We start from the raw sequence: 27,849 nt of genomic DNA on the forward strand, positions 1-27,849 counted from the left end.
ATAGTTTATAGTAACTATAGTTCTCATCAGTAGATTGATAAAATACAGTAAGTCTTAAGGTTTAATAAAAATTTATTGATTTTTGAAAATCACCAGGTGACCCCCCTTCATTGTCCCGCGACCCCCACTTTGAGAACCTCTGATCTATAGAACAAACACTCACTCTATCCCTCATTAGTGTCTATCTTTAGAACAAAAACTCTCTCACTCCCTCAGTAGTGACTATCATCAGAACAAGCACTCACTCAATCCCTCACTAATGACTAAAATTAGAACACACCCTCTCAAACCCTCATTAGTGACTATCATTAGAACACACTCTCTCACTCCCTCACTAGTGACTATCATTAGAACACACACTCACTCGATCCCTAACTAGTGACTATTGGAACACTTTCAAACCCTCATGGTATCTATTAATGGAACAAACACTCACTTTATTCCTCATTAGTGTTTAGAACAAACACTCCCTCACTAGTGTCTATATTGAACTCTTCAACTGTGAAATTTTAAAAAAGTAGACAAGCAAATGTGTTGTTAACACCTCTAGCAGCTCTTCAAAACAAGTCAACCAGCAGATGCTAACCAGTCTAATCTTCCAAATGATCTTTAAAAAATTTCATATATTGACAGTATTCTTCACTGCATGACTGAATGAAACAGTGAAAGTAAACATCACCATGCAAATCTTAATAAAGGAATTAACACATTAAGGGTGTTTACTTGCTGAAATTCATATTAAAATTTGTTTTATTCATATTAAAACATTGTAAAAAAAATCCAGCAGCTGGGGTGCCAAAAATAAACTGCAAAATAACAGCTGTTAAATTACAGAAATTTACTGAAAAATAACGGCCGTTAAATTACAAAAATTTACTGAAAAATAACGGCCGTTAAATTTCAGAAATTTACCGTAAAATAACAGACGTTAAATTACAGAAATTTACTGTAAATAACAGACGTTAAATTACAGGAATTTACTGTAAAATAACAGACGCTAAATTACAGAAATTTACTGTAAAATAACAGACATTAAATTACAGAAATTTACTGTAAAATAACAGACATTAAATTACAAAAATTTACTGTAAAATAACAGACGTTAAATTACAGATATTTACTGTAAATAACAGACGCTAAATTACAGGAATTTACTGTAAAATAACAGACGCTAAATTACAGAAATTTACTGTAAAATAACAGACGTTAAATTACAAAAATTTACTGTAAAATAACAGACGTTAAATTACAGAAATTTACTGTAAAATAACAGACGTTAAATTACAAAAATTTACTGTAAAATAACGGCCGTTAAATTTCAGAAATTTACCGTAAAATAACAGACGTTAAATTACAGAAATTTACTGTAAATAACAGACGTTAAATTACAGGAATTTATTGTAAAATAACAGACGCTAAATTACAGAAATTTACTGTAAAATAACAGACATTAAATTACAGAAATTTACTGTAAAATAACAGACATTAAATTACAAAAATTTACTGTAAAATAACAGACGTTAAATTACAGAAATTTACTGTAAATAACAGACGCTAAATTACAGGAATTTACTGTAAAATAACAGACGCTAAATGACAGAAATTTACTGTAAAATAACAGACGTTAAATTACAAAAATTTACTGTAAAATAACAGACGTTAAATTACAGAAATTTACTGTAAAATAACAGACGTTAAATTACAAAAATGTACTGTAAAATAACAGACGTTAAATTACAGAAATTTACTGTAAATAACAGACGCTAAATTACAGGAATTTACTGTAAAATAACAGACGCTAAATTACAGAAATTTACTGTAAATAACAGACATTAAATTACAAAAATTTACTGTAAAATAACAGACGCTAAATTACAAAAATTTACTGTAAAAAAACAGACGTTAAATTACAGAAATTTACTGTAAATAACAGACGTTAAATTACAGGAATTTACTGTAAAATAACAGACGTTAAATTACAGAAATTTACTGTAAAATAACAGACATTAAATTACAAAAATTTACTGTAAAATAACAGACGTTAAATTACAGAAATTTACTGTAAATAACAGACGTTAAATTACAGGAATTTACTGTAAAATAACAGCGTTAAATTACAAAAATTTACTGTAAAATAACGGCCGTTAAATTTCAGAAATTTACCGTAAATAACAGACGTTAAATTACAGGAATTTACTGTAAAATAACAGACGCTAAATTAAAGAAATTTACTGTAAAATAACAGACATTAAATTACAGAAATTTACTGTAAAATAACAGACGTTAAATTACAGAAATTTACTGTAAATAACAGACGCTAAATTACAGGAATTTACTGTAAAATAACAGACGCTAAATTACAGAAATTTACTGTAAAATAACAGACGTTAAATTACAAAAATTTACTGTAAAATAACAGACGTTAAATTACAGAAATTTACTGTAAAATAACAGACGATAAATTACAAAAATTTACTGTAAAATAACAGACGTTAAATTACAGAAATTTACTGTAAATAACAGACGCTAAATTACAGGAATTTACTGTAAAATAACAGACGCTAAATTACAGAAATTTACTGTAAAATAACAGACATTAAATTACAAAAATTTACTGTAAAATAACAGACGTTAAATTACAGAAATTTACTGTAAATAACAGACGTTAAATTACAGGAATTTACTGTAAAATAACAGACGCTAAATTACAGAAATTTACTGTAAAATAACAGACATTAAATTACAGAAATTTACTGTAAAATAACAGACATTAAATTACAAAAAATTACTGTAAAATAACAGATGCTAAATTACTGAAATTTACTGTAAAATAACAGACGTAAATTACAGAAATTTACTGTAAAATAACATTAATTTACATTTGAGTACAGTTAAATAATATATATATATACAAACAATATAACAATATATATACAAACAATATATAAATACATTTAGAAATTTTAATGCAAGAATTCATGTGTTGTGAAGAAAGAAATTGTGCATGCAAATCATCATCAATGCACCGTGATGCACAGAGATATCGACCTAAACCGAATCGATGGCATGATAACAGTGAGACCAGTGCAGGTTCAAAGCCCTATTATTTATAAACACAATTGTTTGGAAAGCAAATAGCTTGACCTATTACTGCAGTTTATTAATCCTAGTCATTTCTCCATAGGCAAATAAAGTCCTCAAACAATGATAGAAAAGAGCTAACTTCCACATTGCAAAATACCATGCCAGCAGCACCAGTAGATAATATTCCCCCAAAAAAGTGTTTCGCACAGTATTATACTGCAAACTACCACATCACGTCACATCACACATTGCACTACTCATATTTGCTCTAAAAACTACTGATTTGCCATTTTATTTAGGTATCTACTGGATAAATGTATATATGGTTGGTTATCTGATAAGGCAACATTGCAAAAATGCAGTTAAAACTCACCACACTGGAAATAAAAGATCATTTTTTGGTGATCTACTAGAATAGTTCAGAGCTCTTTTATGCATGCAGAAACAAGACATGGGCGGCACTATGGTTCAGTGGTTAGCACTGTTGCCTCACAGCAAAAAGGTCGCTGGTTCGAGTCCCATCTGGGTCAGTTGGCGTTAGTGTGTGGAGTTCGCATGTTCTCCACGTGTTGGCGTGGGTTTCCTTCAGGTGCTCTGGTTTCCCCCACAGTCCAAACACATGCGCTATAGGGGAATTGAATAAACTAAATTGGCTGTAGTGTATGAGTGTGTGTGAATCAGTGTTGCCCAGGACATATGTTTAAATAGTTGGCGGTTTATTCCGCTGTGGCGGCCTCTGAAATAGAGACTAAGTGAAGGAAAATGAATAAATGAATGAAACATGACATAGTGTACATGTACACTCCAAAATATATATTATACCAATAAACATATGCTACTATTTTCCAAGCATAGCTTCATGATTCAGATTCTGCATCTTTTCTAATTTACAGTCAGAGTGTATTGCAAGAGGTCGCAGCATCAGATCAGAGTTTCCCAAATTGCATGTGACCCACAGGCTGGACTGCACAATAAACACAGTGATACAGTGTTGCTGGATACGCAGGGAGAAAAACAGCCTTTTACAGGAACGGGTTGTGTTTCCTGTCAGCTCGGTTTGCCCCTGAGTCACACTAATGAACTCCACAAAACAGAAGTGCTGCTAACACAGGATTATGAGAGGATGGATACTGATGACATTAAATGAAAGTATATTTGATTCACAGAGGCAATAATCATTCATTCAAATTCTATTTGAAATTAAGCACATACACTTTTACAAAAAATGGCAGTACACAGTTCATTTATTCATTTTCGGCTTAGTCCCTTTATTAATCTGGGGTCGCCACAGAGGAATGAACCGCCAACTTATGCAGCACATGTTTTACGTAGCGGAGCCCTTCCAGCTGCAACCCATCACTGGGAAACATCCATACACACTCATTCACATACATAGACTACAGACAATTTAGCTCACCCAATTCCCCTGTACCGCATGTCTTTGGACTTGTAAGGGAACCCGGAGGAAACCCACGCCAACACGGGAAAATGCCACACAGAAATGCCAACTTACCCAGCTGAGGCTCGAACTAGCGACCTTCTTGCTGTGAGGCGATTGTGCTACCTACTGCACCACCGTGCAACCTCCAGTACACTAGTTCATTTTAAATTAGAGCATGCAAATATTCTTTAGCAAATGTTATTTATAAACAGTTTGAAAGGGAAAATTAGCTATTTTCACTGAATTTGTCTGAAATTAATATTGAACTCAATTTTAAAACAATTTAAACTAAGATAAAACAGCAATCAACATTATTCACCACTTTTGTTCAGTTCAAGGTCTCTGTTTGCTATCAATACTTTGAAAAATTTATAAATTATTTATTAATAATATTACATTTATTTTATATTTATCAAAAAATGTATAATTGACTTATTAGTAATATATAATTAATTAGTAATTTTGTTATGTACTTTTGACCTCTTCAGTTTTCGTCATTGCATTTTAGTAAACTTACTTTATTTTAGTTAATTTCCAAAGCAAAATTTAGATTTTTGCATTAAAACTAAATTGTTTTATATTTTATTGAATAATATTTTTATTTAAATTATTGGATTTAGTAATTTTGTATTTTTATACATATTTTTTACAACTTTAACTTTTCACTTCTTATTAATTTTTATTTTGGACAACTTCATTCATTCATTTTCATTTCGGCTTAGTCCCTTTTTTAATCTAGGGTCACCACAGTGGAATGAACTGCCAACTTATCCAGCATATGTTTTACGCAGCGGATGCCGTTCCAGCTGCAACTCATCACTGGGACACATAAATACACTCTCAATTACACTCATACACTTCAATTACACTCATACACTATAGACAATTTTGCCTACCTAATTCCCCTATAGCGCATGTGTTTGGACTGTGGGGGAAACTGGAGCACCCGGACGAAACCCACACCAATACGGGGAGAACATGGAAACTTCACACAGAAATGCCAACTGACCCTGCCGAGGCTCGAACCAGCGATCTTCTTGCAGTGAGGCGACAGTGCTACTACTTGGAGTAATATAAACATAACAAGTCTCTTTATTTTACATTTACTGACGTTAAAATAGAATCCAAATCCCAGTGATTTTGAGGCCCACCGCAACGAGACGTAGTAGTGCAGTTTCCCCGCCCACCAAAGTGATTGAGAGGTGCCATGTCTTAATAATAACATATATACACGTGTCCACAGAACATTTTTTGCAAAGAAACTGGGATTAAAATAAATGTAACAACTCTCTGTGATCAGCTGCACATCAATAGTTAGTTTATAAGTTCAAATGTTTTTAAAACAAAGCATGTTTGTAATAAAGACAGTAAAATCACTATGTATTTTTAACCGCTATAATCACCAAGGCCACATGGTGTGTATATATATATATATATATATATATATATATATATATGTGTGTGTGTGTGTGTGTGTGTGTGTGTGTGTGTGTGTGTGTGTGTGTGTGTGTGTGTGTGTGTTCTGCAAACGGCATTTGTGTGTGACTCATCGTATCAGAAAGGCTTGAATAAACGCCACCACAAATACATCAAATAAACTTACATGGTATTTTTGACTACTAAGCTGTATTTCCGCTTCATCAGAGTCTGTCTCTGTCACTGACTGCTGTTTATCTGATGTAAAGCATGATGAGAAGCAGACACATGTGGGATCGGTGGGCGAGGAGAAGCTGCTCATTTACATTTAAAGTTACAGACTACAAAAGAGGCTATAATAAATAATCTGATGGGTATTTTGAGCTGAAACTTTACAGACACATTCTGGACACACCAAAGGCTTATCTAACATCTTGTAAAATAGGTGCCCTTTAAGTTAATTCCCAAAGCAATATTTATATTGTTGTATTACAATGATATTTATTCAAAGGAACATTTCATTTTAATTTAATAATGCACAGTTTACTTCGATCAAACGTATCAGCATCTGAAACAATAATTTCAAGTGCCCATAAATTATGCTCCACTGCACTGAATGCATCTGATTTTCAACAATGCACAAGCTTCTTCTTTTTTTTAAAGAATGTACTTGTTTACTTCTCAGCTCATTTTCTGAATTGGAGTCATTTTAGCACCAGTTCATTACTAGTTGAGAGACTGTCACAGATCATATGTTTTCTGGTGTCAGGCAGACAAACTGGGCAGCATCTAATTAACACATTCTCACCCCATTTCCAAAGCTCAGGCACACATGTAGCGCACACACAGGAAGTCACACATGCTACCGTCGCTTTTGTTTACTAGCAGAAGAAGTACAGTGGCTTTGCAGAAGTGTCATTTTCCTTCTGCTAAGAGGTCAAAAGCAGTTCTTGTTTTCACTTGTAGCATTTCGTACCTAAACCCAAGACTGTATAGATTGAACAACCTCATTAAAAACGTATTCTAAGCCAACGCTGTATGTAAAACACTCATTTCAACCCATATTTTTGCACATAATATTAACTTGCACTAAGCTGACTGAGACATATCAACAGTTGTCTGATTTGTCTGTCCATTCAGCCTCTACTTTCCCTTTACTTTTAATCTTTACTTTACTCCTTTACTTTGGTGGAGCAGGGCTCGAAATTTTGGTTGCGTATGCTCCCGAAATTTTGTCTATGTGACCTCAAAATATAATTGGGAGCATCTGTGCGAGTGCATAAAGTTGTGCAACCAGGTTTTTACTGCAAAGTTTTCACCACATGCGCGAATTCGGGAGACATTCACGCAGAATGCATCTTTGCCCTTGAAACGCAAAACGCAACGCTCAGGAATGGTTTAAAACAGTCGTCTTGTCAGCTTGCTGCAGTAAACAAAGCCAAGTCCATAATGCTTGCCCCGCCTTCACTCTCTTCTTATTGGCCCACCACTGCTCTAGCACTGAAATATCAGCTGTCAATCACTCAGTCAATGCCTTCTGGCTTGGGATGACAGAGAGAGCTACTACCGCGAAAAACTGTAAAGCGCTGAAGATGAGAATGAAGATTACACTGACAGATTTGGTTTTAGAAACCATGACATCTAAAGTTACAAATAATGACACATCTTACTAGTGATCATGTGCTGAATGTTAATCCACCATCTACACTTTTCCAAGAGTGGATAAAAGACTTCCGTTGGCTTCAAGTCCGCTATGAAAAGTCTGTGGGATGGAATTTTCAGGAAACTGTTTGCCACATCTAGCACGAGAGCTTCTGTTGTTGTTTTCAGCTCTGGGTTCATGTTTGGGCTCCAGACAATAACAAAACAGCAACTACCGGGGAAGCGGGCCTAAAGATAGTCAGGCTGATTGCATATTGATTGCAATGAAATTTATCACACGTCTGCAATACAGTCCATACTGTATCTTGCATTTACTATTTTTGTGCTATTGCTAATTTTGTGATATTTGTGCCTATTCTCAAGCTCTATAAATCTGTATATCCGCTTTATTTATGCCCCGTGATGGTGACAGCTATGAAGAGCAAGTCTGCCGCATGACCCTGTTCTTACAGAGGATGACCTTGTATATTATTTTTTTCCGGTTGTAATTGAAGGTGATCTAATTTGGTCTTTGCTTTTATGATGAGCATCATGAGGAGAGTTTTAAGTTCCGCATTTCTCCAGGAGTCAGGAAGGTAAACTGCAGAAGTGAGAATAACTCTGCCAGACAAACATGTACAGTGCATGTTTACATGTCTGTGAAGGTTGGTAAGGCGATATATCAGAGGTACGTGGTATGCAGTTGTGGTTAAAAAAAATAATAATAATAAAATAAAACAACTAGTGCTTCCGACCACAAGTTGTTTCACAGTGTAGCAATAAGACATTAGCCTTTCATTGCATTTGATGTAAACAATGATTAGTTGGCTTAATAGTAAGTAAACCTGTTGCCTTAAAATGAAGTAAACGAACTGTGCATTATTATAGTTCCAAGATACAAAATCCTTTACTTTGTTTTTTTTAGTAATGTAATGTAACTGATCACTTTTACAGTGTAGTGACTTTTACTATGCTAAAATTATACAGGAAAATAAAGTGAATTTGTGTTTGAAACAAGCATATGAATAAAAAGCATATGAAAAATTCATTTACACAGTGGAATCTAATCAAGTAATCAAAGACCGCTAAAGCTGAACAGACAATATGGATTCACTTACATTAGGGATGCAACAATTAACCGGTTTCAATATTAACTACGCTTCAATTCATCGCGGTTAATTAATCGTAAAGGCTTCTTACAGTGCGTTTCTGCATGGAATTTGAAGTTATGCCAACTGTGCACTGGTTTAAAGTTCGGAGCTTGTACAGCGAGACTTATATGCACGCACACTAGATTACAGGCTGATTTTATTTCATTTCTATGGCTGAGGTTATTTACTAAGGGCTATTCATATATCTCGTCTTTTGCAAACGCAAGTTTACTATTTCCAATAAAGACTGACCAGTCAATTCTTGTCTCGTGATGCAAGTTCACTATTTCCAATAACGACTGACCAGTCAATTCTGGTCACGTGACTCGCAACGCACTCACGATTTCCAGGCGCACCTAGCTGAAAGAATGTCGCGAACACAGTCATGCGCAGGGTTCATACACATTTTTACTACTAAAATTCCATGACTTTTATATGATTTTTCCAAGACTTTCAAATAAATTTTCATGACCTAATGTTTCATGCAATGTCTATATATGCGTGGAAAAAACAATACATGTTAAAATTGATTACAGCATGACGTAAAACACGCAACAATCTATTTAGTTTCAATTTATATTTATTCATTCATTTATTCATTCATTATCTTTCGCCTTAGTCCCTTTATTACTAATACAAAATCTATAATTATTGCATCCTTAACTGACATAGACTCTCATTAATAAATCTCCAAAAACAATAATACATATAAAATTAGAAGAACCATATTCAGTCTGCCAAAAATAATCGTTCAGTAAACAGCAGTTTCCCTTGGTAGGAAAAGCATGTGAATAATTTACTGACTCTTTTATTCTTCATTATAAATACAATGGTTTGAAGAGAGTAAGGGGAGCATGGAGACACCAATGAAGCAAGGATTTTTGTAGACAACTAGCAGACACAAATGGGTCACAATGCAGGCTGTAGTTGAAAAGTGCATCTATCACATCACATCACAGGCAGTCAGACAGCGGTAGAAACGGGACTCACCAGAGAATGAGAAAGATGAATTATTCAAAGCACTGAGTCAATTAACTAGTCCACTAAGCAATCTGGTGGTGAGTGGGGCGTGGACCGAGAAGAGAGATGTGAAGCTCACGCTGCAGTTCACAAATGCAGAAACACAACATGTTGAACCAAACAGCTGCTGAAATCTGATTTAGAAACGCCTGTGGGAGCTTTATGAAGCCGTTTAAGAATCAACTTGCAGATGTTGAGTTAAGCTGCATGATGCTGGAAAAAATATGTAATATTTATGTTGAGTATTAATGGTGCTGTAGGTAAGTTTTTGACTCTTCTGAAGCATTAAAATACCATATGTTTGCAGATATTTCAGAAACATGCTCAGTGAACATTCTTGTATATCTGAAAAACAATGCTGGAGTTAGATATTCTGCTTTAGAAATGTGAGTAACATGTCGGAACAGCTGTCTTTGTTTTGGTTCTTTTAATCTGCTCGATGCTAGTTTAGCCAATTATATTTTAGCACCCGGGTTGCTTTGGTGAAAAACATCGCATTTCATTCATTCAGGCAGAAGGGCTCCCAAAGCATGCGTACGTGACTGCAATGCAGCCTCCGCTGGAAAGTAACAGCCAAATGCAAATTCAGTTTCACACGTGGTGATTATTAATTAGTAAAATATTATAAATTATTACAAACGTAAACAGAACATAACGTAGACAGAAATTTAAATACAGCTATTCAAAAGCACAGAATAGTGCACTCACTGCACTCCAACGACATAGTAAGGTTTATAATCTAATTAATACATATTAAAGCTTTTTAACATTATTAAATGTAGCTGATGAATCACTGATATGTGTTGTCTTGCATTGAATAAGGTGAGTCACAGTTCTGGAGTTTAATTTTAGACGGTTTATTTTATTTTCCAGATCTGAGCTGAACTATCTGCTGCTGCTGCTTTCAGTAGTACGGCAATAAATGTCATGTAAAATGTCATTTAAACTCACATTATCAGCATTTAACACTGAATAAAGCACATGAGCTGTACCTGAGCTGATCATTGTCAGTTTTCTGTTGTTTATATATTTCTAATATATAAAATTTAGGTGTTGGTTAGGACATATTCAAAGATATTTTTTAGATGTCATTAATTCTGATTCAGAAAAAAACCCATTGTCGAGGTGCAAGTATTTAGTATTTAAGCCATTTTCCTGCCATTAGTGTTTATCTTCAGCTCTGGGTTCAGCTTAAGGCTGCTCCAGCCCAATAGCAAAACAGCAACTACTGGGTAGGCGGGGCTAAAGGTAGTAAGACTCAATCTAATTAGTCAAATTTAGATAAACAAGCAATGCATAAAATACATGTAATTCATCACAGATGTATGCAATGCGCATATTGCACATAGTAAAATCACAATAACGATAATTTTGAAATATATTGAGCAGCTTTAGTTTAAACATCCTGAGAAGAGCTACATTTATACACACACAAAAAAAACCCAGGCTTGAGCATACTGCATTTTAAAATCTATTGGACAGTCTAAAAGGAGGTTCACCAGTTAAAAATATATATTTATGTAGAATTTTCTTTTTGTTGTTGGTTTGGTTTATTTCTGGTCTCGTTTCCTCTTCTTATTATTTGTGATGTTGTCATATAATCCATAAATAAAGTAATATATGTAACATATTTAGCTTCTTTCAGAGTCTGTGTCCAAGCATTTAAATGGTCTTGTTAGGAGAAAGAGCTGATTAGATCTGATGTAAAAATTAAGAGCTCATGTTTCTTATTATCTCTAATGAACTGAGATGTCTCACTGCACGTCAAACCACAGGACATGTAAACTACTAAAAAAGAAAATTGTAAAAAATTACTACCCTCATGTTAGATGGGGAGTATTGTCTGTCAGTAGAGCTGCGTGATACTGGAAAAATATGCCATGTTGTTGAGTGTTGTGACAATGATATTTCTTAAGATATACAGGATACTGTTACATTTGTTTAAAAAAAAAAATCAATGATTTATGTAATGATATTAAACTAAACAGGTAAAAGATCAAATCTAATTCAGATGAAAAAAACTGTCTAGGTGCAAACTGACTCTTATTGGCTGTTGTCATTTTCCCACCATTAGTGTTTAGTTTTCAGCTCTGGGTTCACCTTCCAATTTCAGAACCGCAATTACTGGGATATAGATAGTAAGGGCTGCATCTGGTTGGTTACATTTATATAAACAACCAACGCACAAAATAAACGTCATTTATCACATGTCCGCGGTGAGTATATTGCAAATACTGTACTATCATTGCGATGATGATAATTTTAAGATGTATTGTGTAGCGCTACTAGACAGAATATCAGATTATCCTTTTAATATCGATATCCATTACATCCAATCTGATCCAAACTGTTCTGTGTGTCTTAATAGCTATTTAGCAAACAAAATGTGCACTAGAATAAAACATGTGTTTTGAATGTTTGATCTGATAAAAATCGTCAGATATAAAGGCACTGCCAACTAAAACCTTCATGTTATTCAAACACAACAATCATAGTTTTTAATCTCATATCATATCATCAATGTTAACAGAAACTGTAAACATTAAAAGATCTTGGTCTTAAGGAAAAAAAGTATAGTTTGTATATATTTTAATGGCAAAACAATACAAAAAATTCTGTCATTTTAGGCTGCAAAAATCCAAAATTTTAGCACAATCTAGAATGAACTGTCTGAGCACTGAACAGAAAAAAACAGTACAGCCACTGACAGTATTTTACAAGGTGGCTGCATTTGATTGTCAGTTACCAAGAGGGGAAAACTGAATAAAAATGGCAGTGAAAAATAGGCTAACCATAACCACAGTAAAACTACAGTGGCCGAGAAAGCTTAACAAGCTTCAATTTAAGAAAGCAAATTACAAAAAACACCAGCAAATAAAGACACAATCTATATCAATCTGACAGCAGACGTGTTGCAAATCCTCACAACAAACAACTGAAGAAATGCGCTGCAAATTGGTCACAACACAAACAACTGAAGAAATGCACTGCAAATTGGTCACAACACTTGCAACGTATAACAACATAACCCAAAAACATGACAGACCCTGCTGAAATATGGATTTGTTATTATGCCGTTGTCATGATCAGGCATTCAACACAGACAATCCATTGGGGTCCTGAGCAGACTCGATTGCAGGGGCGACTCGATTTCTCACCACACCGGCATAATAACACATCCATATCACAGTAGGGTCCGTCATGTTTTTGGGTCCAATTGAAACATTTCTGTTGTGTTACGTGGATATTAGCAAGTCTTGTGACCAATTTTCAACATGTGTGCTGTCAAATTGATGAAGATTTTCTCTTAATGTGCTGCTGTTTTTTTTTTTATTGCATGTGCTTTCTTAAAATGAAGCGCGTTAAGCTCTCTCAGCCCCAGAAAACATAAACCAACAAAGCAGACCAAAGTAAAATTCCCTGACTTTAAATGCACCGTGAAGTGCTTTGAAATGTGCACTATTATTCAATATTTGATGCAATCTCAAGCGAAACATGGAGAGGGTGGGGCATAGGGTAGCTCCTCCCCTTTATATAAAAAACAGCCAAAGGCATTTTGTTTGATCACTGCTCTAATACCATTTGATTGGTCACAATATGATTAGAAACTGAAGTACGAAGTGACACGAAAAAACCGTTGATACACGTTTATATTCATTTTATATCTCCTAAATGTGAATTTTGTCACTGTTTTGGTGCACACTAGCTTATAGATAACCTTAAAAATGCACAATACTGATACTACCATCTAAAAAACGTTAAAAAAATCCATGAAATTCCAGAAAATACCATGAGTGTGGGAAGAAAGTCAGCCAATTAGATGCACTATTGTGCTTGAGGGGCAGATAAATCACACAAGCACTGTATAAGCAAAGAACAGCTCATTTAAACTCAATAACAAGAGTGGATCAACTTCATCTGTGACAAATGATGGACAGACTTGATTACACTACTGACTTCTCAATCACAGAGACAAACTCAGGATCTGTCACATCAGGCGATTCTCCGATGAGAACTTTGAACCATTACAAGTCAAAAAGATCGAAATTTGAACTCACCCGCAATCAGTCATCGTGTTCAGAGAACATCTTGTAGAAAGTAAAACTAAAAGCTTCTCCCGTGTGGTTCATTTGGTGCGCAAAGACATAAAAAGCAGCAAAAAGAGAGAGCACCGAGCATCCTGTGAGTGATGAACATCCCCCTTATCACATCTAACGCAAACCTTAACTGATCTCAACACACTCACAGACAGACACAGACATGATGAAAGGCCAATCCAATGAAATAACAGTCAGTAGTGCAATGGAAAAGTGGGTGGTGGTTAATGTTAACACATCCAGTTAACGGCTGACCTTCTTCTGCAGCATTCAGTTTAACCAACCGCATCTATGCTGCAACATGATTCAAGAGAAGACAAACCTAAATAACCAAAGGCCTATTTTCTCTCTCACACACAGACACACACACACTTACTGCAAACTAATCTGCCAGAAGGGTAAACAAATCTAAAAACAAGCTAACTTTCCCTCACTTGCAGGTTATTGTGCTTGTTTTAAAAAAATAAACAAGACAAAACTTCATAAACAAGACCAAATGTTTGGCAATTTTACAAATATAAAGTTTTAATAGTTGTTTGAATGCTATTGACCTTATTCTAAAATGCGGAAGTGCGCCTGTTTTCGCGATTGTCTTATAACTTCCGATTCAGTCGCCTATAGGACAAATGACAAGGAATAATAAACAGCAGAAAATGGTCAAACTACTTGCTCTACAAACAAATGTTTGCATGACTACACAGACCAAGTAGAATAATATAGTAAGAAAATATCAAATTGCAACATCAAGCAGCGTAATGAGCAGTTTTTAACGTCAAAAAATTAATGGAAGTGAATGAGACCGGAAGTCGCGAGACAAAAAGATTCAAATGGCAGCGCCCGGTCTTCGGCGGAGAATAAGGTGAATAGAGAGGTGCTAATTCTAATGATCGCATTAATAATAACATTCGCAAAACATTGCTGTGATTACTTTCAGAATGATTTGGTCTCAATTATTAACTGCATTCTGGAATACTTTATCTGCTAGAGCAGTGTTTCCCAACCCTGTTCCTAAAGGCATACCAACACAACAGTACACATTTTAAACCTCTTCCTAATCAAACACACCTGAATTAACTCCGAGCATTACAAGAGGCTCCAAAACCTCAAATAAATGGGTCGGATAAGAGAAACGTCCAAAATATTGGTGTGCCTCCAGAAACAGGGTTGGGAAACACGGTGATTTGATCACATACTTCACACATTTGCAGATACAGTAGATAATATGTGTGTTTTTACTGTACGTATAGCAGCACATAATCCTTTGGTAGGACTCGGAGTGCTATTTTAATAACATGAATAAGTTGAGCACAGTGAACCTGATTGGTGGCAGTAAATAATTCAAAAGGCACTGGATAAATAGATGGAAACTGCATCTGAACTGGATGGAAAACACACGCAGACACACAGTGTTTACTAGTCATAAGGTGGTGTTAACTTTAAATGCTGAGAGGAGCTGTCATCATCACCAAACCACACTGCAGGAAACCGAAAGAGTGAACACACACATGCACACATACACACATACGCATGTGAACAGAATCACACCCGCCCACATGCTTACATAAATATCATGATAAAGCCTGAGAGACCCTTTACAGTGCTCTAGAGATAAAGTGTTGAGTGGGACTGTCTGGTCACCAACAAACATGACCCTGCACCACAAAACCAGTCATTTCTCAAATCTAGATTTATACATCATCTGAAATAAAGAAGATTTCTGTTGATGTGTGGTTTGTTAGTATGGGACAACATGTCTGGAACACATCTGGAATTGGAGGATTCAAAATAATAATAATAAATCTGAATATTGAGAAAATCATCTTTAAAGTTCTTAATTAAAAGCGTTGGGCGACATTCAGGACCTATAATCGATCTAATTTATGCAGGACAATTTTTTAAAATTACCAACATGTCACATGACCCTGCCCTGTTAAAGGCTGTGGCTGATTTCTACTTCGGCTGCCACTCTGAAGCCCCATCTGATCTCTGGTGAAAGAGGACAAATACATTGACAATTATTGGAAGCTGCCCTAGAGATGCCTTTAGACAGCATCTAAAAATGAAGGCATAAAAATCAAATAAATCAATCAATAAAAAAATCATTCATTAATCGTAATCTCAATCAATTAAACATTTAAACTCGATTTTGATTTTAGGACAAATCGCCCAGCCCTATTACTTACTCACTCCCAGAGCCGTTTATGTCGAGGTTGATATTTAGCTGCACCATACTAGAGTTTTGTAACATCAAATTTTTACGAGGTGGGTCGTTAGCCCAACACTCAACCCCCAACCTGGAGGACTAGGACATACACACGTTCACAGAGGACAATTTAGCTTACCCAATTCACCTATAGCGCATGTGTTTGGACTGTGGGGAAAACCAGAGCACATGCAAACTCCACACAGAAATGCCAACTCACCCAGCCAGGACTCGAACTAGCAACCTTCTTGCTGTGTGGCAATATCGCTATCCACTTCGCCACCGTGCTGCCCCCTTAAAGTTCTTAGCAATGCATATTATTAATTAAAAGTCTTGTTTTCATACAGTAGAACGTTTACAAAATGTTTTATGGAATTTTTTTCCTTTATTTCCTTTAAATTAATCTTCAAATGGTTTTTAAAATGAAAGAAATATGTATAATTCTGACCAATACAGTGTTGGCTATTTCCAAAAATATACCCATGCAACAAGTGCTTGGTTTTGTGTTCCAGAGTCACCAGCTGCAATGCCTTTAATGCCAAATTTACTTCAGAAGTTGCCTTCTGAAGTGGTTTTTGTGTGTTTTAGACAATTTAATGCTCCTCATATTTAAATGCATTAATACATTTATGCAACAATTGCAAGTGTGTATTTAATACACAAAAAATGTATATTGAGCAGGCAAAGAACTGTCTAACTCAGCTCTGCATTGATACCAGGGGAGCAACAATACAGACTTCTTTCATTTTCACGTGAAAGCATCTCCAACTTTAGCGCTCACTGATGGGACATTTACTCACGGGGAGACGTTTTTCAGCACATGGACATACATTTTAACATGCACAGAACCAGTTTTGTGAGTAATTCAAGGAATGGTGGAAATACAAAACGCAATGTTTACATTTTAATGCAAAACCAAAAAAAAAAAAATGCAATATCCATATACATATTTAACTGTAAAGATCATAGCAAAAGGATTTATATTATGCAGAGTACTGCGCCATCCCTAATTAATGCACATTTAATTTACTGATAAATAAAAACTATGCTTGAATATCTAATGTTCAAGTTTCAAAAAGAGAAAGCCTGTAAATAAACACAATCAATCTTAGAAATCTAGTTAAGATGAGTTCATTAGGCCGACAGGCTCTTGAACCACTTAACTAACTCCACCCAAACACATAGAAAGCCTTTGAAAGAGCAGTTTGGATGTGATTTACCTCCTTTGAACCAACAACCAGACTAAACCAAAGCTAAACGTAAACATCCATTAAACTACACAACAAAATGAATCAGAAAAAACAGTCAGAAAATGATCTTAACCTACAAATCTGTGATATTTGTCACGTCTGATCACTTTATGACACTTTGCTTGCATGTTTTCTGATAAAAAAATAAATAAATCACACATTAATTCACAGTTAACTTTGCAACACACAATAACAAACTACAGTGAAAATCATATTCACGGTAAACATAATCCATGGTAGTTGCTCTCCACAGATACTATGACGTGTTATAATATAAGATTAAATTATCGATGACTGCACCAACAAATACATTACGCACTATTTACCATGTTTTCGGACAACTACCATGATTATACCAAAGATTTATTTTCAGTCATTGCATCCATGGTAATATTTCATACCAAAGAACCATAGTTTTACAATCTTGCGTACTGTAGTAGCTCTGGAACTCAGCAAATAACTAAATCCCATTGAACATTTTTGAATAGTAATCCAAAATAACCTAGTCAATCTACAGGTCACTCAGGCAGGACTAGTCAATTTGTCTGTTTCTATTAATACAGAACATTCTGCCAACTACAAATCCATATATCGTCAATCAGAGCAAGACAATCAGTCTAGAAACCCTGTAGCCTTGCAAATAGGAACTAGTAAATGCTTAGTAACACATAGACCATATTAGGTGTAAAGATCAAGATATAGTAATAAATAGAGGGTTTGCACTTACATAACTATTTGGTCAATTATGCAAAGCCATAAAGGAGATCCTCAGATGTAAACAGCAGCATCATCATGAATTGCATGGAAATGTACAACTGAATATGCTGTTCTGCCTATTTATGCTGTTTAACCATGGAATAAAATCTGTGGAAGTTGCTAAATCCTACAGAGAGGGATAATATTTGCAATCTTTTGACACATTAAATTTAATAAGATAACTTATCATTTTCAACAGCAGTAATCAGCCAACTATTCCGATTTTGTTCAGCGGCATTGTTTACATTCTGCTCTCTAATATGGCTGACTAGTGATGCATCATGAACACACTCTGTCTATCCAGCAACTAAAAACAACCTATAAGTCAGTAATATTGAACACATGTAGTAACCAAGTATATTTAGTATCCCAGACCAGCTTAGTAAATCATGCAAATGTGTTAAAGAAAATCCAAACAAGCAAAGTAAATGTACAGATCTAGAGCTAGTAAATATGTGTAGTAACCAATAAACAGCCTAGTAAATCTACAGATCTAGAACTAGTTTGTGTTCCGGTTTACATGTCTAATAACACCCTAATGAATTTACAAATCTGCAGCTAGTAAATGTGTGTGTCAACTAAATATAAACCAACCTAGTAAATATGTCTAGTGAACAATAAGACGGTCTGTTTTGTAAACTAGAACAGCCAAGTAAATATCCAGAGCCAAATAACACCATGATGAACTAAGAACTAGTAAATCTGTCAAGTAACCCACATCACCCTAGAAAACATACAGGACATAGAACTAGTAATCATGTCAAGTAAACCATAATACCCTGATAAATCATTCATTTTCCTTTGCTTTGGTCCTTTTAATCATCAAGGGTTGCCAAAGTGGAATTAACCGCCAACTTATACAGTATATTTTACACAGTGAATGCCCTTCCAGCCACAACTCAGTACTGGTAAACACCCATACACACACACACTTATACAATACGGCCAATTTAGTTAATCAATTCCCCTATAGCGCATGTGTTTAGACCAGTGGTCACCAAACTTGTTCCTGGAGGGCCGGTGCCCTGCAGATTTTAGCTCCAACCCTAATCTAACACACCTGAACAAGCTAATTAAGGTCTTGCTAGGTATCCTTGAAACATCCAGGCAGGTGTGTTGAGGAAAGTTGGAGCTAAAGCCTGCAGGGACACCGGCCCTCCAGGACCGAGATTGGTGACCCCTGTTTTAGACTGTGGGGGAAACCGGAGCACTCGGAGTAAACCCATGCCAACACGAAGAGAACATGCAAACTCCATATTTTTAAGAATAATGAAAGTTTGTCTTTAGACCAAATTTCCTTTAATTTTCAAATCCAGAAAGTAAAAATAAGACATTTTAGCTTTTACAGACATAGGAACAAGATAACGAAAAAGGGTGCCACTTCAGCCTAAACAGCAGCTATGCTGTGTTTACTTGGCCTCTACTGTGCCTAAATTTGGCCCATTCTGCCTTGACTCTGGCCTCTGCCTCGCCGCAGCCAGCTGTACTAAATGAGCTTCCTCTCGCTGAACTAGATTCTCCTCGCAAGGTGCTGCAGTTGTGGAAATAAGCGATCTTGTTTCTCCCAGAATGATGGCAGATTTTCCTCTGATGACTCCTCTAACTGAACGTTTAAACAGTACTCTTGCACTTCATCCATTATTTTGGGCGTCTCATCTTCCCATTCTGCAAAGCCCACTCTCAGCTTTTTCGCTGGTCCACTGCCATGTCCCGCTACATCCACCCGCAACCCACCCACAATTAATCATAAAGTAACTTTTATTGCCCAACCTGCCCGACCCGCGGATTATCTGCAGTGCCTGCGGATATAACCGCCATCAGCACATCACTACAATTGACCCAGCCAGGACTCGACCCAGCCAGGACTCAACCCAGCGACCTTCTTGCTGTGAGGCAACAGTGCGAACCACTAAGCCACCAATCTACATACATAGAACTAGTATCTAGTCCTAAAAACCAACCTTTTTAATATGTCTAGTAACCAATAAGACTGTCTGTATAGTAAACCAGTTGTAAATATGAACTATTACATAGTAAAATGTTGAAAACCTGTAACCGTTCAGTTCCAAAGTATTTGTTTTTTCTTTCTATGGAAGTCAATGTTTCCAGTTCATCTTGTTTTAGTGCTCAACAGAAGACAGAAACTCAACGGTTTACCACTTGAGGGAGAGTAAATAGTGAGTATATTTTCATTTTTAGATGAACGATCCCTTTGACACAGAACAACCTAGTAAATATAAAGATCGAGAGCTGGTCACAACTTCAGATCTCTATGCGTATTCTTCATAATTTTCATCTTTCATCCTTCAGCTCGTCTTTAAACCCATTACCCTTTAGTTAAATTTTAAACAATCCCACATAGATTTTGGGTTAAGATTATATTTATATATTTACTCTGTCAATCTGCTATTAAGATAAAGTTGATTTTATATTCGCACATTTATTAATTTTTGAACAGTGACCTGGAGCCTGTATTGTACTTTGATAACTGGGTTTGAAATAGCATGCAAATATGTCTTCAAAACAACATTAGGACTATTTAATCGACTGAACAATTTTGTTCTGATAGTCACTGGCTGCTGATATGACTTTCCTATTGAATATTAGCAAAGAATACTTTTCTGAAATTATATTATTAAGGAGAAAGTCTAAACTTGCGAATATAAAACCAACTTTACCTCAATATCAAAGTACACCCTAGCTCAGAGTCCATTAAAAAGCACTGATGTTGTGTTGAAGTCTTTGTCTGATGCCTTTAACTCAGAAAAACCTAGTAAATATAAAAATCAAGAGCTGGTCACAACTTTAGATGTAATGTAATGTGTGTATAAGCTCATTTATCATGTATGGCCATCCACCAAAAGCGCACCCAAAGGTCTCTCCACATCACCACCAGTGTGCAGCATCCACTTGCATGATGCAATGGCAGCCACAGACAAATTACGCCAGTGCTTCACCACACACCAGCTATTGGTGGAGTGGAGATACAGTGATAGAGCCAATTTGATCGATGGGGATGATTGGGAGGCCATGATTGCTAAGGGCCGATGGAGAGAATTTGGTCAGGGGTTACACCCAAGCGGCAACCTCCCGCTCTCCCTCAGGAAGCCAATACGGAAGTAACTAAAACTGCAATTCATCCGAAATTCCGCTAGTCCTGGCCGCTCCTGGCTCCAAAACAGAGCAAATTTCAATTGAGCCCACTGTTAGAATGGCCAACTTTACAGCAGAAAAAAGGTGTTTACAGCCTGCTACAAAAAAAAATTTTGGTTAATACAGCTAATATTACCCTTCATGACAACTGTGAGGGGGTGATTTTTTTTATAACTCATCCGTTTCCTTTATATTAAGTTATATTAAGTTTGCATAATTAAGGGCGTGGCCACTTGAGTGACAGCTAGGTCTCGTTGGTCTTCGTCCCGTCACCTCAGCTGAATCCTGCAGATTAGCCACTGAACTCGGCATATTTATCGTATTTCTGTGTTGTTTTATGTGGCTTTACACAGTCAGCTGCCTTTTGGACTTGTTTCCTACAATTATTAGATGGCATGGCATGCTGAGTGCACTTAATTGTGCTCACAAACCATTCACGTGGCCTCCGTTTCCCATGTGAGTAAAGTTATATACTTATATACCATCTCTATACATGTATTTGTTTTATTTAAGAGCATTTATGGTTTATATTTATATTTAGAGCTGTAATGCACTCCAGAATCTGACAGGTTGATTAGCTGTAGGCTCTAGATCAGTCATCTGAAGCGTTGCCATTCAGTGTTATGCTGGATTTCATCAATAGTCTTACATTAACTAACACAGACTATATCTGAAGTGTTTGGAAGTAATTCGCGTTTTCGTCCTGTTGAAAAACCTCATAAGACCAATGTTTAGTGGCTCAATGTGTTACAGCAGTGTTTTTAAAAGTCTAAACACTTTATTGATATAGTGTACAACCAAGCACAAGTGGTCAGAATACAAACGAGTCTCGGGTGATAAAGTATAAAGCGTTCTCCCAAAGTAAAGTGTGTCTGAACCAGGTCCAAGCTAAATGCTAGCAGGTGTCTGTAGCTCCGCTCACTCTCCGCCTCTTTGTCCTTGTTTGGTATCCCGCCGTGGGTGTGATGACGCGTGACCAAAATGGCGACGGTTGGCCGCGCCTACTTGTGGCTTCTTTTGCGCTCTTCAGAAACCTATGGGTGACGTCACGGATACTACGTCCATATATTTTACAGTCTATGGTTACACCCCAACTCTTTACCAAAAGTGTCATGGGATTATTAATGACCACAGAGAGTCAGGACCTCGGTTTAACTTCTCCATTGAAAGACGGTGCTCACTGACAGTAGTGTCCCCTTTACTTTACTGGGGCATTAGGACTCACACAGACCACAGGTTGATCGCCCCCTGCTGGCCTCACTAACACCACTTCACAATTAATGGCTAAATAAACCCATGGAGTTTGGTTTATGATTATAACAAAGGTTTACATGGTAATTAAAAAAGTTTGGCCAGAGGAGAAATGGTCGCGCCCAAGTGAGCCTGGTTTCTCTCAAGGATTTTTCCTTCACTTTCGTCGATTGGTGAAGTTTGTTCCTCCACTGTCACAACTGGCTTGCTGGGTTTGGGACTTGTAGAGCTGTGCATCAATGGATTTGCTCTTCAGTGTTTAGACTTTCATAAGTGAAAATTAAAGCACACTGAACTGAACTGAACTCTGAAAACTGGACTGACACAGTTTCAATTTACTATAACTTCTACATTCAGCTGCTTTGACACAAATTACATCGTAAAAGCGCTATAAAATAATCATGAATTAAACTTTAGGCAAGTGAGAAAAAAAATCTTAACTGACCTTAAAAATAATTTTTAAGCATCTAAAACCTGCTCATGAAAGTCTGTAGTTACAGGTTTCCGGTTCATCTTGTTTTAGAGTTCAACAGAAGACAGAAACTCAATGGTTTACCACTTGAGAGAGAGTAAATAGTGACTACATTTACATTTTTGGATGAAGTGCCCCTTTAAACCTCAGAACAACCTAGTAAATGCATAAATCAAGAGCTGGCCACAACTTATTTATATATATTTATATATATATATATATATATATATATATATATATATATATATATATACATATTTATATATATATATATATATATATATATATATATATATATATTTATTTATTTATATATATATATATATATGATAGCCCGCCAGGTTCACATGAGTTGCCCGCGGGCCTGTTCTAAAAATAGCTCACCATAGCACCACATAAGAGTAAGCTACATCTAATATTTTTACAGGAATTATTTTTAAATCACACTTGCATTGGTGTAAATTTTAAAATTATTCTAAGTTATAAATTAAAAAAAAAAACTTTAAAAACTATTTCAGACAAAAAAATAGTATAAATATATATATTATTATTTTGGTTTCTAATCCAATTAAACTTCAATTAAAGCATACACAAATCCATGAAGTTTGGTTTATGATTATAATAAAGGTTTACGTAGAAATTCAAGAAGTTTGGCCAGAGGAAAAATGTTCCTTGTTACTTAACTGACCCTGGGTACTCTGTTTTTTTTTTTTACCAATTGATGAAAGTGAAAGGGAAGTTTGTTGCTCGCCACTGGCTTGCTTGGTTTGGGACTTGTGGAGCTGCGCATAGATGGATTTGCTCTTTAGTGTTTGGATTTTCTGCAGTAAATATTAAACCACAGTGACTGAACTAAACTGAACTGAACTTAAAAAGTAAAAACTAGACTGACACGGTTTACATTTACTAGAACTTCTATGTTCAGCTGCTTTGACACAATCCACATTATAAAAGCACTAGAGAAATAAACATGAATTGAACTATACCAGGGGTCACCAACATGGTGACCGTGGGCACCAGGTAGCCCGCCAGGTTCACATGAGTTGCCCGCAGGCCTGTTCTAAAAATAGCTCACCATAGCACCACATATGAGTAAGCTGCATCTAATATTTTTACAGGAATAATTTTTAAATCACACTTGCATTGGTGTAAATTTTAAAAATATTTTAAGTTATAAATTAAAAAAAAAAAACTTTAAAAACAATTTCAGACAAATGAAGTGTTGCATATTGATATTTATCTAACTTGTTAAATCATTGTTGACAACTACTGTGAGAAATCATTAACACGATCAATGTCTTCACATAGATGAATATTATTAATAATAACATATAATTAAAGGTAAATTAAGAAAATGTGTTTTTTAATAACTGGTAGCCCTTCACACTAATCGGTACCCAAGAAGTAGCTCTCAGTTTCCAAAAGGTTGGTGACCCCTGAACTATACTGTAGCCAAGCAAAACCAAAAAAAAAAAAAAACTAATTGACCTTAAAAATTATTTTAAGCTCTACTTATGAAAGTCTGTAGTTACAGGTTTCCAGTTTATCTTGTTTTAGAGTTCAACAGAAGACAGAAAATCAATGGTTTACCACTTGAGAGAGAGTAAATAGTGACTACATTTACATTTTTGGATGAACTGTCCCTTTAAACCTCAAGTAAACAGAAATTAAGCGCTCGTCACAACTATATATCTCTATTCTAGTCATTTATGAATTTTAGAGCTCGTCTTTAATGCCTATTAAAGCCCACTTACAGTGTTTATGATTATGATAAAGGTTTACACGGTAATTCCGCTCACCTGCAGATCTGCGCCCTGTGTGCGGCAGTCCATGTAGTTCTCCCAGGCCTGGGACAGATCAGCCAGGTGTGAGCTGGCCATGTCCAGCTGACCGCCACCGGCTCCGGTTCATCCACAGCAGCCGAAGAAACTCTCAAATCCAGCGGTTAAACCGGAGCTGCGACCGTGCCACATCACTTTAATCGGTGTCCATAACAGACGCAAAGTCCGTTAAATCCGCCTGCAGAGGTGAACACAACTTTTAAATATGCGTCTGGCGGGAATTCAAGCGTTCATGCAGAAATTACAGTTAAAAATGTCGGTTGATAATTCAGTAGCGATCCTGACAGTTACTGTCAAGTTAACGTTGCAGCAGTGTAATGATAGGCGGGTTTACACAAGTTAAAGCTCGCATTCGCTTAAAGTAAACCGACATAAACAGATTAATCATGAAAAACTGTCAAAATGTGCAGACACGGACTCTGCTTGCGTGTGTTCTGAATGCTTTCAGCAGACGCAGAATATCCCGCAGCACAGCTTAGGCTAACACTCATTGATTTACTTCAGTCAAATATGAAGCAACACAAACGCCAGCCGGCCATTTTTAATCATCACATCTATACTGTTCATCTGAACTGCTCATCCGAGACGCGTACATTTAAACACAATAGCAATTTACCTAGCTTGTCTCCGGTCTTCCTTCCAACATATACACAAGCAATTTAGAAGGAAAAAAATGACATGCAAAACAGTACAGGAAATAACGCCCATCAAACAGAACTATAAGCAGCTATTGGTCGAGCGTCCTGTCAATCAAATATGTAACCTCTAAGGACGCTCCTTCTCGAATGACGTCAATCGTGTCCCCCCTGTAAAGGAGGAGCTTCGGCATTTACGTCGCTGTAGGCGGGGTTGACGTGCTGACGCGCTGCGCAGTGTCTCCGGGAGCTCCATAATGATGATCGCCAGTCACAGAGCATCTCTCCTTATGATTTATTAAAACTCCGGGCATTCGCGCAGCACACAGGCCTCTTTATGGCCGGATTAAAAGCGTGTCTATTAGACTGCTGCTGGATTTGAGCGTGAAGATTCCGTGATGTCACTGTACTTTTGTACACATTCATGTATTATTCAAGAGTCGATATGAAGCACTCAGATTACTATCAGACCTAAATACGTCAACATTGATACTGTATTACTATTGTACGTCACTCTATGTGAGAGCGTTTCATTAAACGCTTATTTTTATTTACATAAACACTATATTTACACACAAGTAGACATCACACACCGGCCACTTTATTAGGTACACCTTTCTAGTACCGTATGGACCTCATTTTGCCTCCAGAACTGCCTTAATCCTTCATGGCAGATTCAACAAGCTACTGGAAATATTCCTCAGAGATTTTACTCCATATTGACATGATAGCATCAGGCAGTTTGTGCAGATTTGTGCACATCCATGATGCCAATCTCCCGTTCCACTACATCCCAAAGCTGCTCTATTGGATTGAGCTTTGGGGACTGTGGAGGCCAGTTGAGTACAGTGAACTCATTGTCATGTTCAAGAAACCAGTCTGAGATGATTGAGCTTTATGACATGCTGCGTTATCCTGCTGGAGGTAGCCATCAGAAGATGGAGACACTGTGCTCATAAAGGGATGGACATGGTCAGCAACAATACTCAGGTAGGCTGTGGCGTTGACACCATGCTCAATTGGTACTAATGTGCCCAAAGTGTACCAAGAAAACATCCCCCACACCATTACACCACCACCACCAGCCTGAACCGCTGATAAGGCAGGATGGATCCATGCTTTCATGTTGTTGATGCCAAATTCTGCGCCGAGCATCCGAATGTGTCAGCAGAAATGGAGACTCATCAGAGCAGGCAACGTTTCTCCAATCTTCTATTGTCCAGTTTTGGTGAGTCTGTGTGAATTGTAGCCTCAGTTTCCTGTTCTTAGCTGACAGGAGCGGCACCCGGTGTGGTCTTCTGCTGCTGTAGCCCATCCGCCTCAAGGTTGGACGTGTTGTGTGTTCAGAGATGCTCTTCTGCAGAGCTCGGTTGTAACGAGTGCTTATTTGAGTTACTGTCGCCTTTCTATCAGCTGGAACCAGTCTGGCCATTATCCTCTGACCTCTGGCCTCATCAACAAGGCATTTGCGCCCACAGAACTGCCGCTCACTGGATATTTCCTCTTATTCAGACCATTCTCTGTAAACTCTAGAGATGGTTGTGCGTGAAAATCCCAGTAGATCAGCAGTTTCTGAAATACTCAGACCAGCCCGTTTGGCAGCAACAACCATGCCACGTTCAAAGTCACTTAAATCCCCTTTCCTCCCCATTCTGATGCTCACTTTGAACTGCAAATATCTCAAACATATATGTGTGTGTGTGTGTGTGTGTGTGTGTATATATATATATATGAATACACATGTATGTATATATTTGAGAAAATGATTATAATTAAATATATCTAATACGAATTATGTATTAATATAAATAAATAGTATATGTTTTGTATTTTACATATTTATTTGTTTTTTTTTTACATAATATTCATACACAGTGAGTAGACATACATTGTGTAAATACAAACTTTTATTTTGGATGCGATCGACTGCGATTTATTGTTTTAACAGCATTTATTAAAACGTGTCCCATCATTTTCTTCTGAGCAAAAATACAGATAACTTTTTTTGTAAATTTACTGTTACGTTACGAAGTTTGCTGTGAGGTCACAGCGCTAACCACTGTGTCGCCTTAATATATTTTAGATTATTGTATTGTGTGTGTGAGTGTGTATACAAAAATACATTTTATAACATTTTATAAATTATAAAATAATTTAAATATTTAATCATAAAACTAAAAAATCAAAACATTAATATTTCAATTCTAATTGGTTGATCTTAAAATGTATTTTTAAATTATTTATTTTCAATGTTCCTGATTTTTTTCAGGCACAAGAATACTTGATTAACACCATTATTAAATACTAAAATATTTTAGATTTTATAAAATTATGCCGTACAACCGCACACTATTAATGTGATTTTAATCTGCTGTCGCCCCCTGCTGGTTCAAGGCCTTGTTTGCGTCTATTCTCTACTGACGTTCATTATGCACACA

General features: G+C 36.2%; 1 protein-coding gene and 2 long non-coding RNA genes across 6 annotated transcripts in view; 1 reads left to right on the plus strand and 2 right to left on the minus strand.

Annotated features, from left to right (window-relative positions):
- The window catches only part of lyst (lysosomal trafficking regulator), a 197,837-nt gene extending 172,400 nt beyond the window's left edge, over positions 1 to 25,437 (minus strand). For 3 of the 4 annotated variants that reach the window (XM_087279768.1, XM_087279772.1, XM_087279769.1), the window contains exons 1-2: positions 25,393 to 25,437; positions 24,735 to 24,954 (exon numbers count right to left, since the gene is read on the minus strand). In XM_087279768.1, the coding sequence (XP_087135894.1) occupies positions 24,735 to 24,815 (81 nt within the window). In that variant the 5' untranslated portion in view covers positions 24,816 to 24,954; positions 25,393 to 25,437. Of the gene's footprint in view, positions 1 to 13,811; positions 14,047 to 24,734; positions 24,955 to 25,392 lie in introns of those variants that run through there. The other variant, XM_087279770.1, reaches the window with a different exon arrangement.
- LOC147834332 (uncharacterized) overlaps positions 6,407 to 27,849 on the plus strand; it is a 60,474-nt gene continuing 39,031 nt past the window's right edge. Inside the window, exons 1-2 of the long non-coding RNA XR_015506498.1 lie at positions 6,407 to 8,987; positions 9,041 to 9,507. This is a non-coding gene — a long non-coding RNA (uncharacterized LOC147834332). The remainder of the gene's footprint in view (positions 8,988 to 9,040; positions 9,508 to 27,849) is intronic.
- Positions 11,280 to 13,960, minus strand: LOC147841225 (uncharacterized). Its single transcript, XR_015506501.1, has 2 exons — positions 12,742 to 13,960; positions 11,280 to 12,701 (listed from the first exon to the last, which is right to left on the minus strand). It is a non-coding gene; the product is annotated as an uncharacterized LOC147841225 (long non-coding RNA).

Source organism: Danio rerio, chromosome 13 (assembly GCF_052040795.2).
Source record: "Danio rerio strain M-AB ecotype USA chromosome 13, GRCz13ab, whole genome shotgun sequence".
Lineage (NCBI taxonomy): Eukaryota > Metazoa > Chordata > Actinopteri > Cypriniformes > Danionidae > Danio > Danio rerio.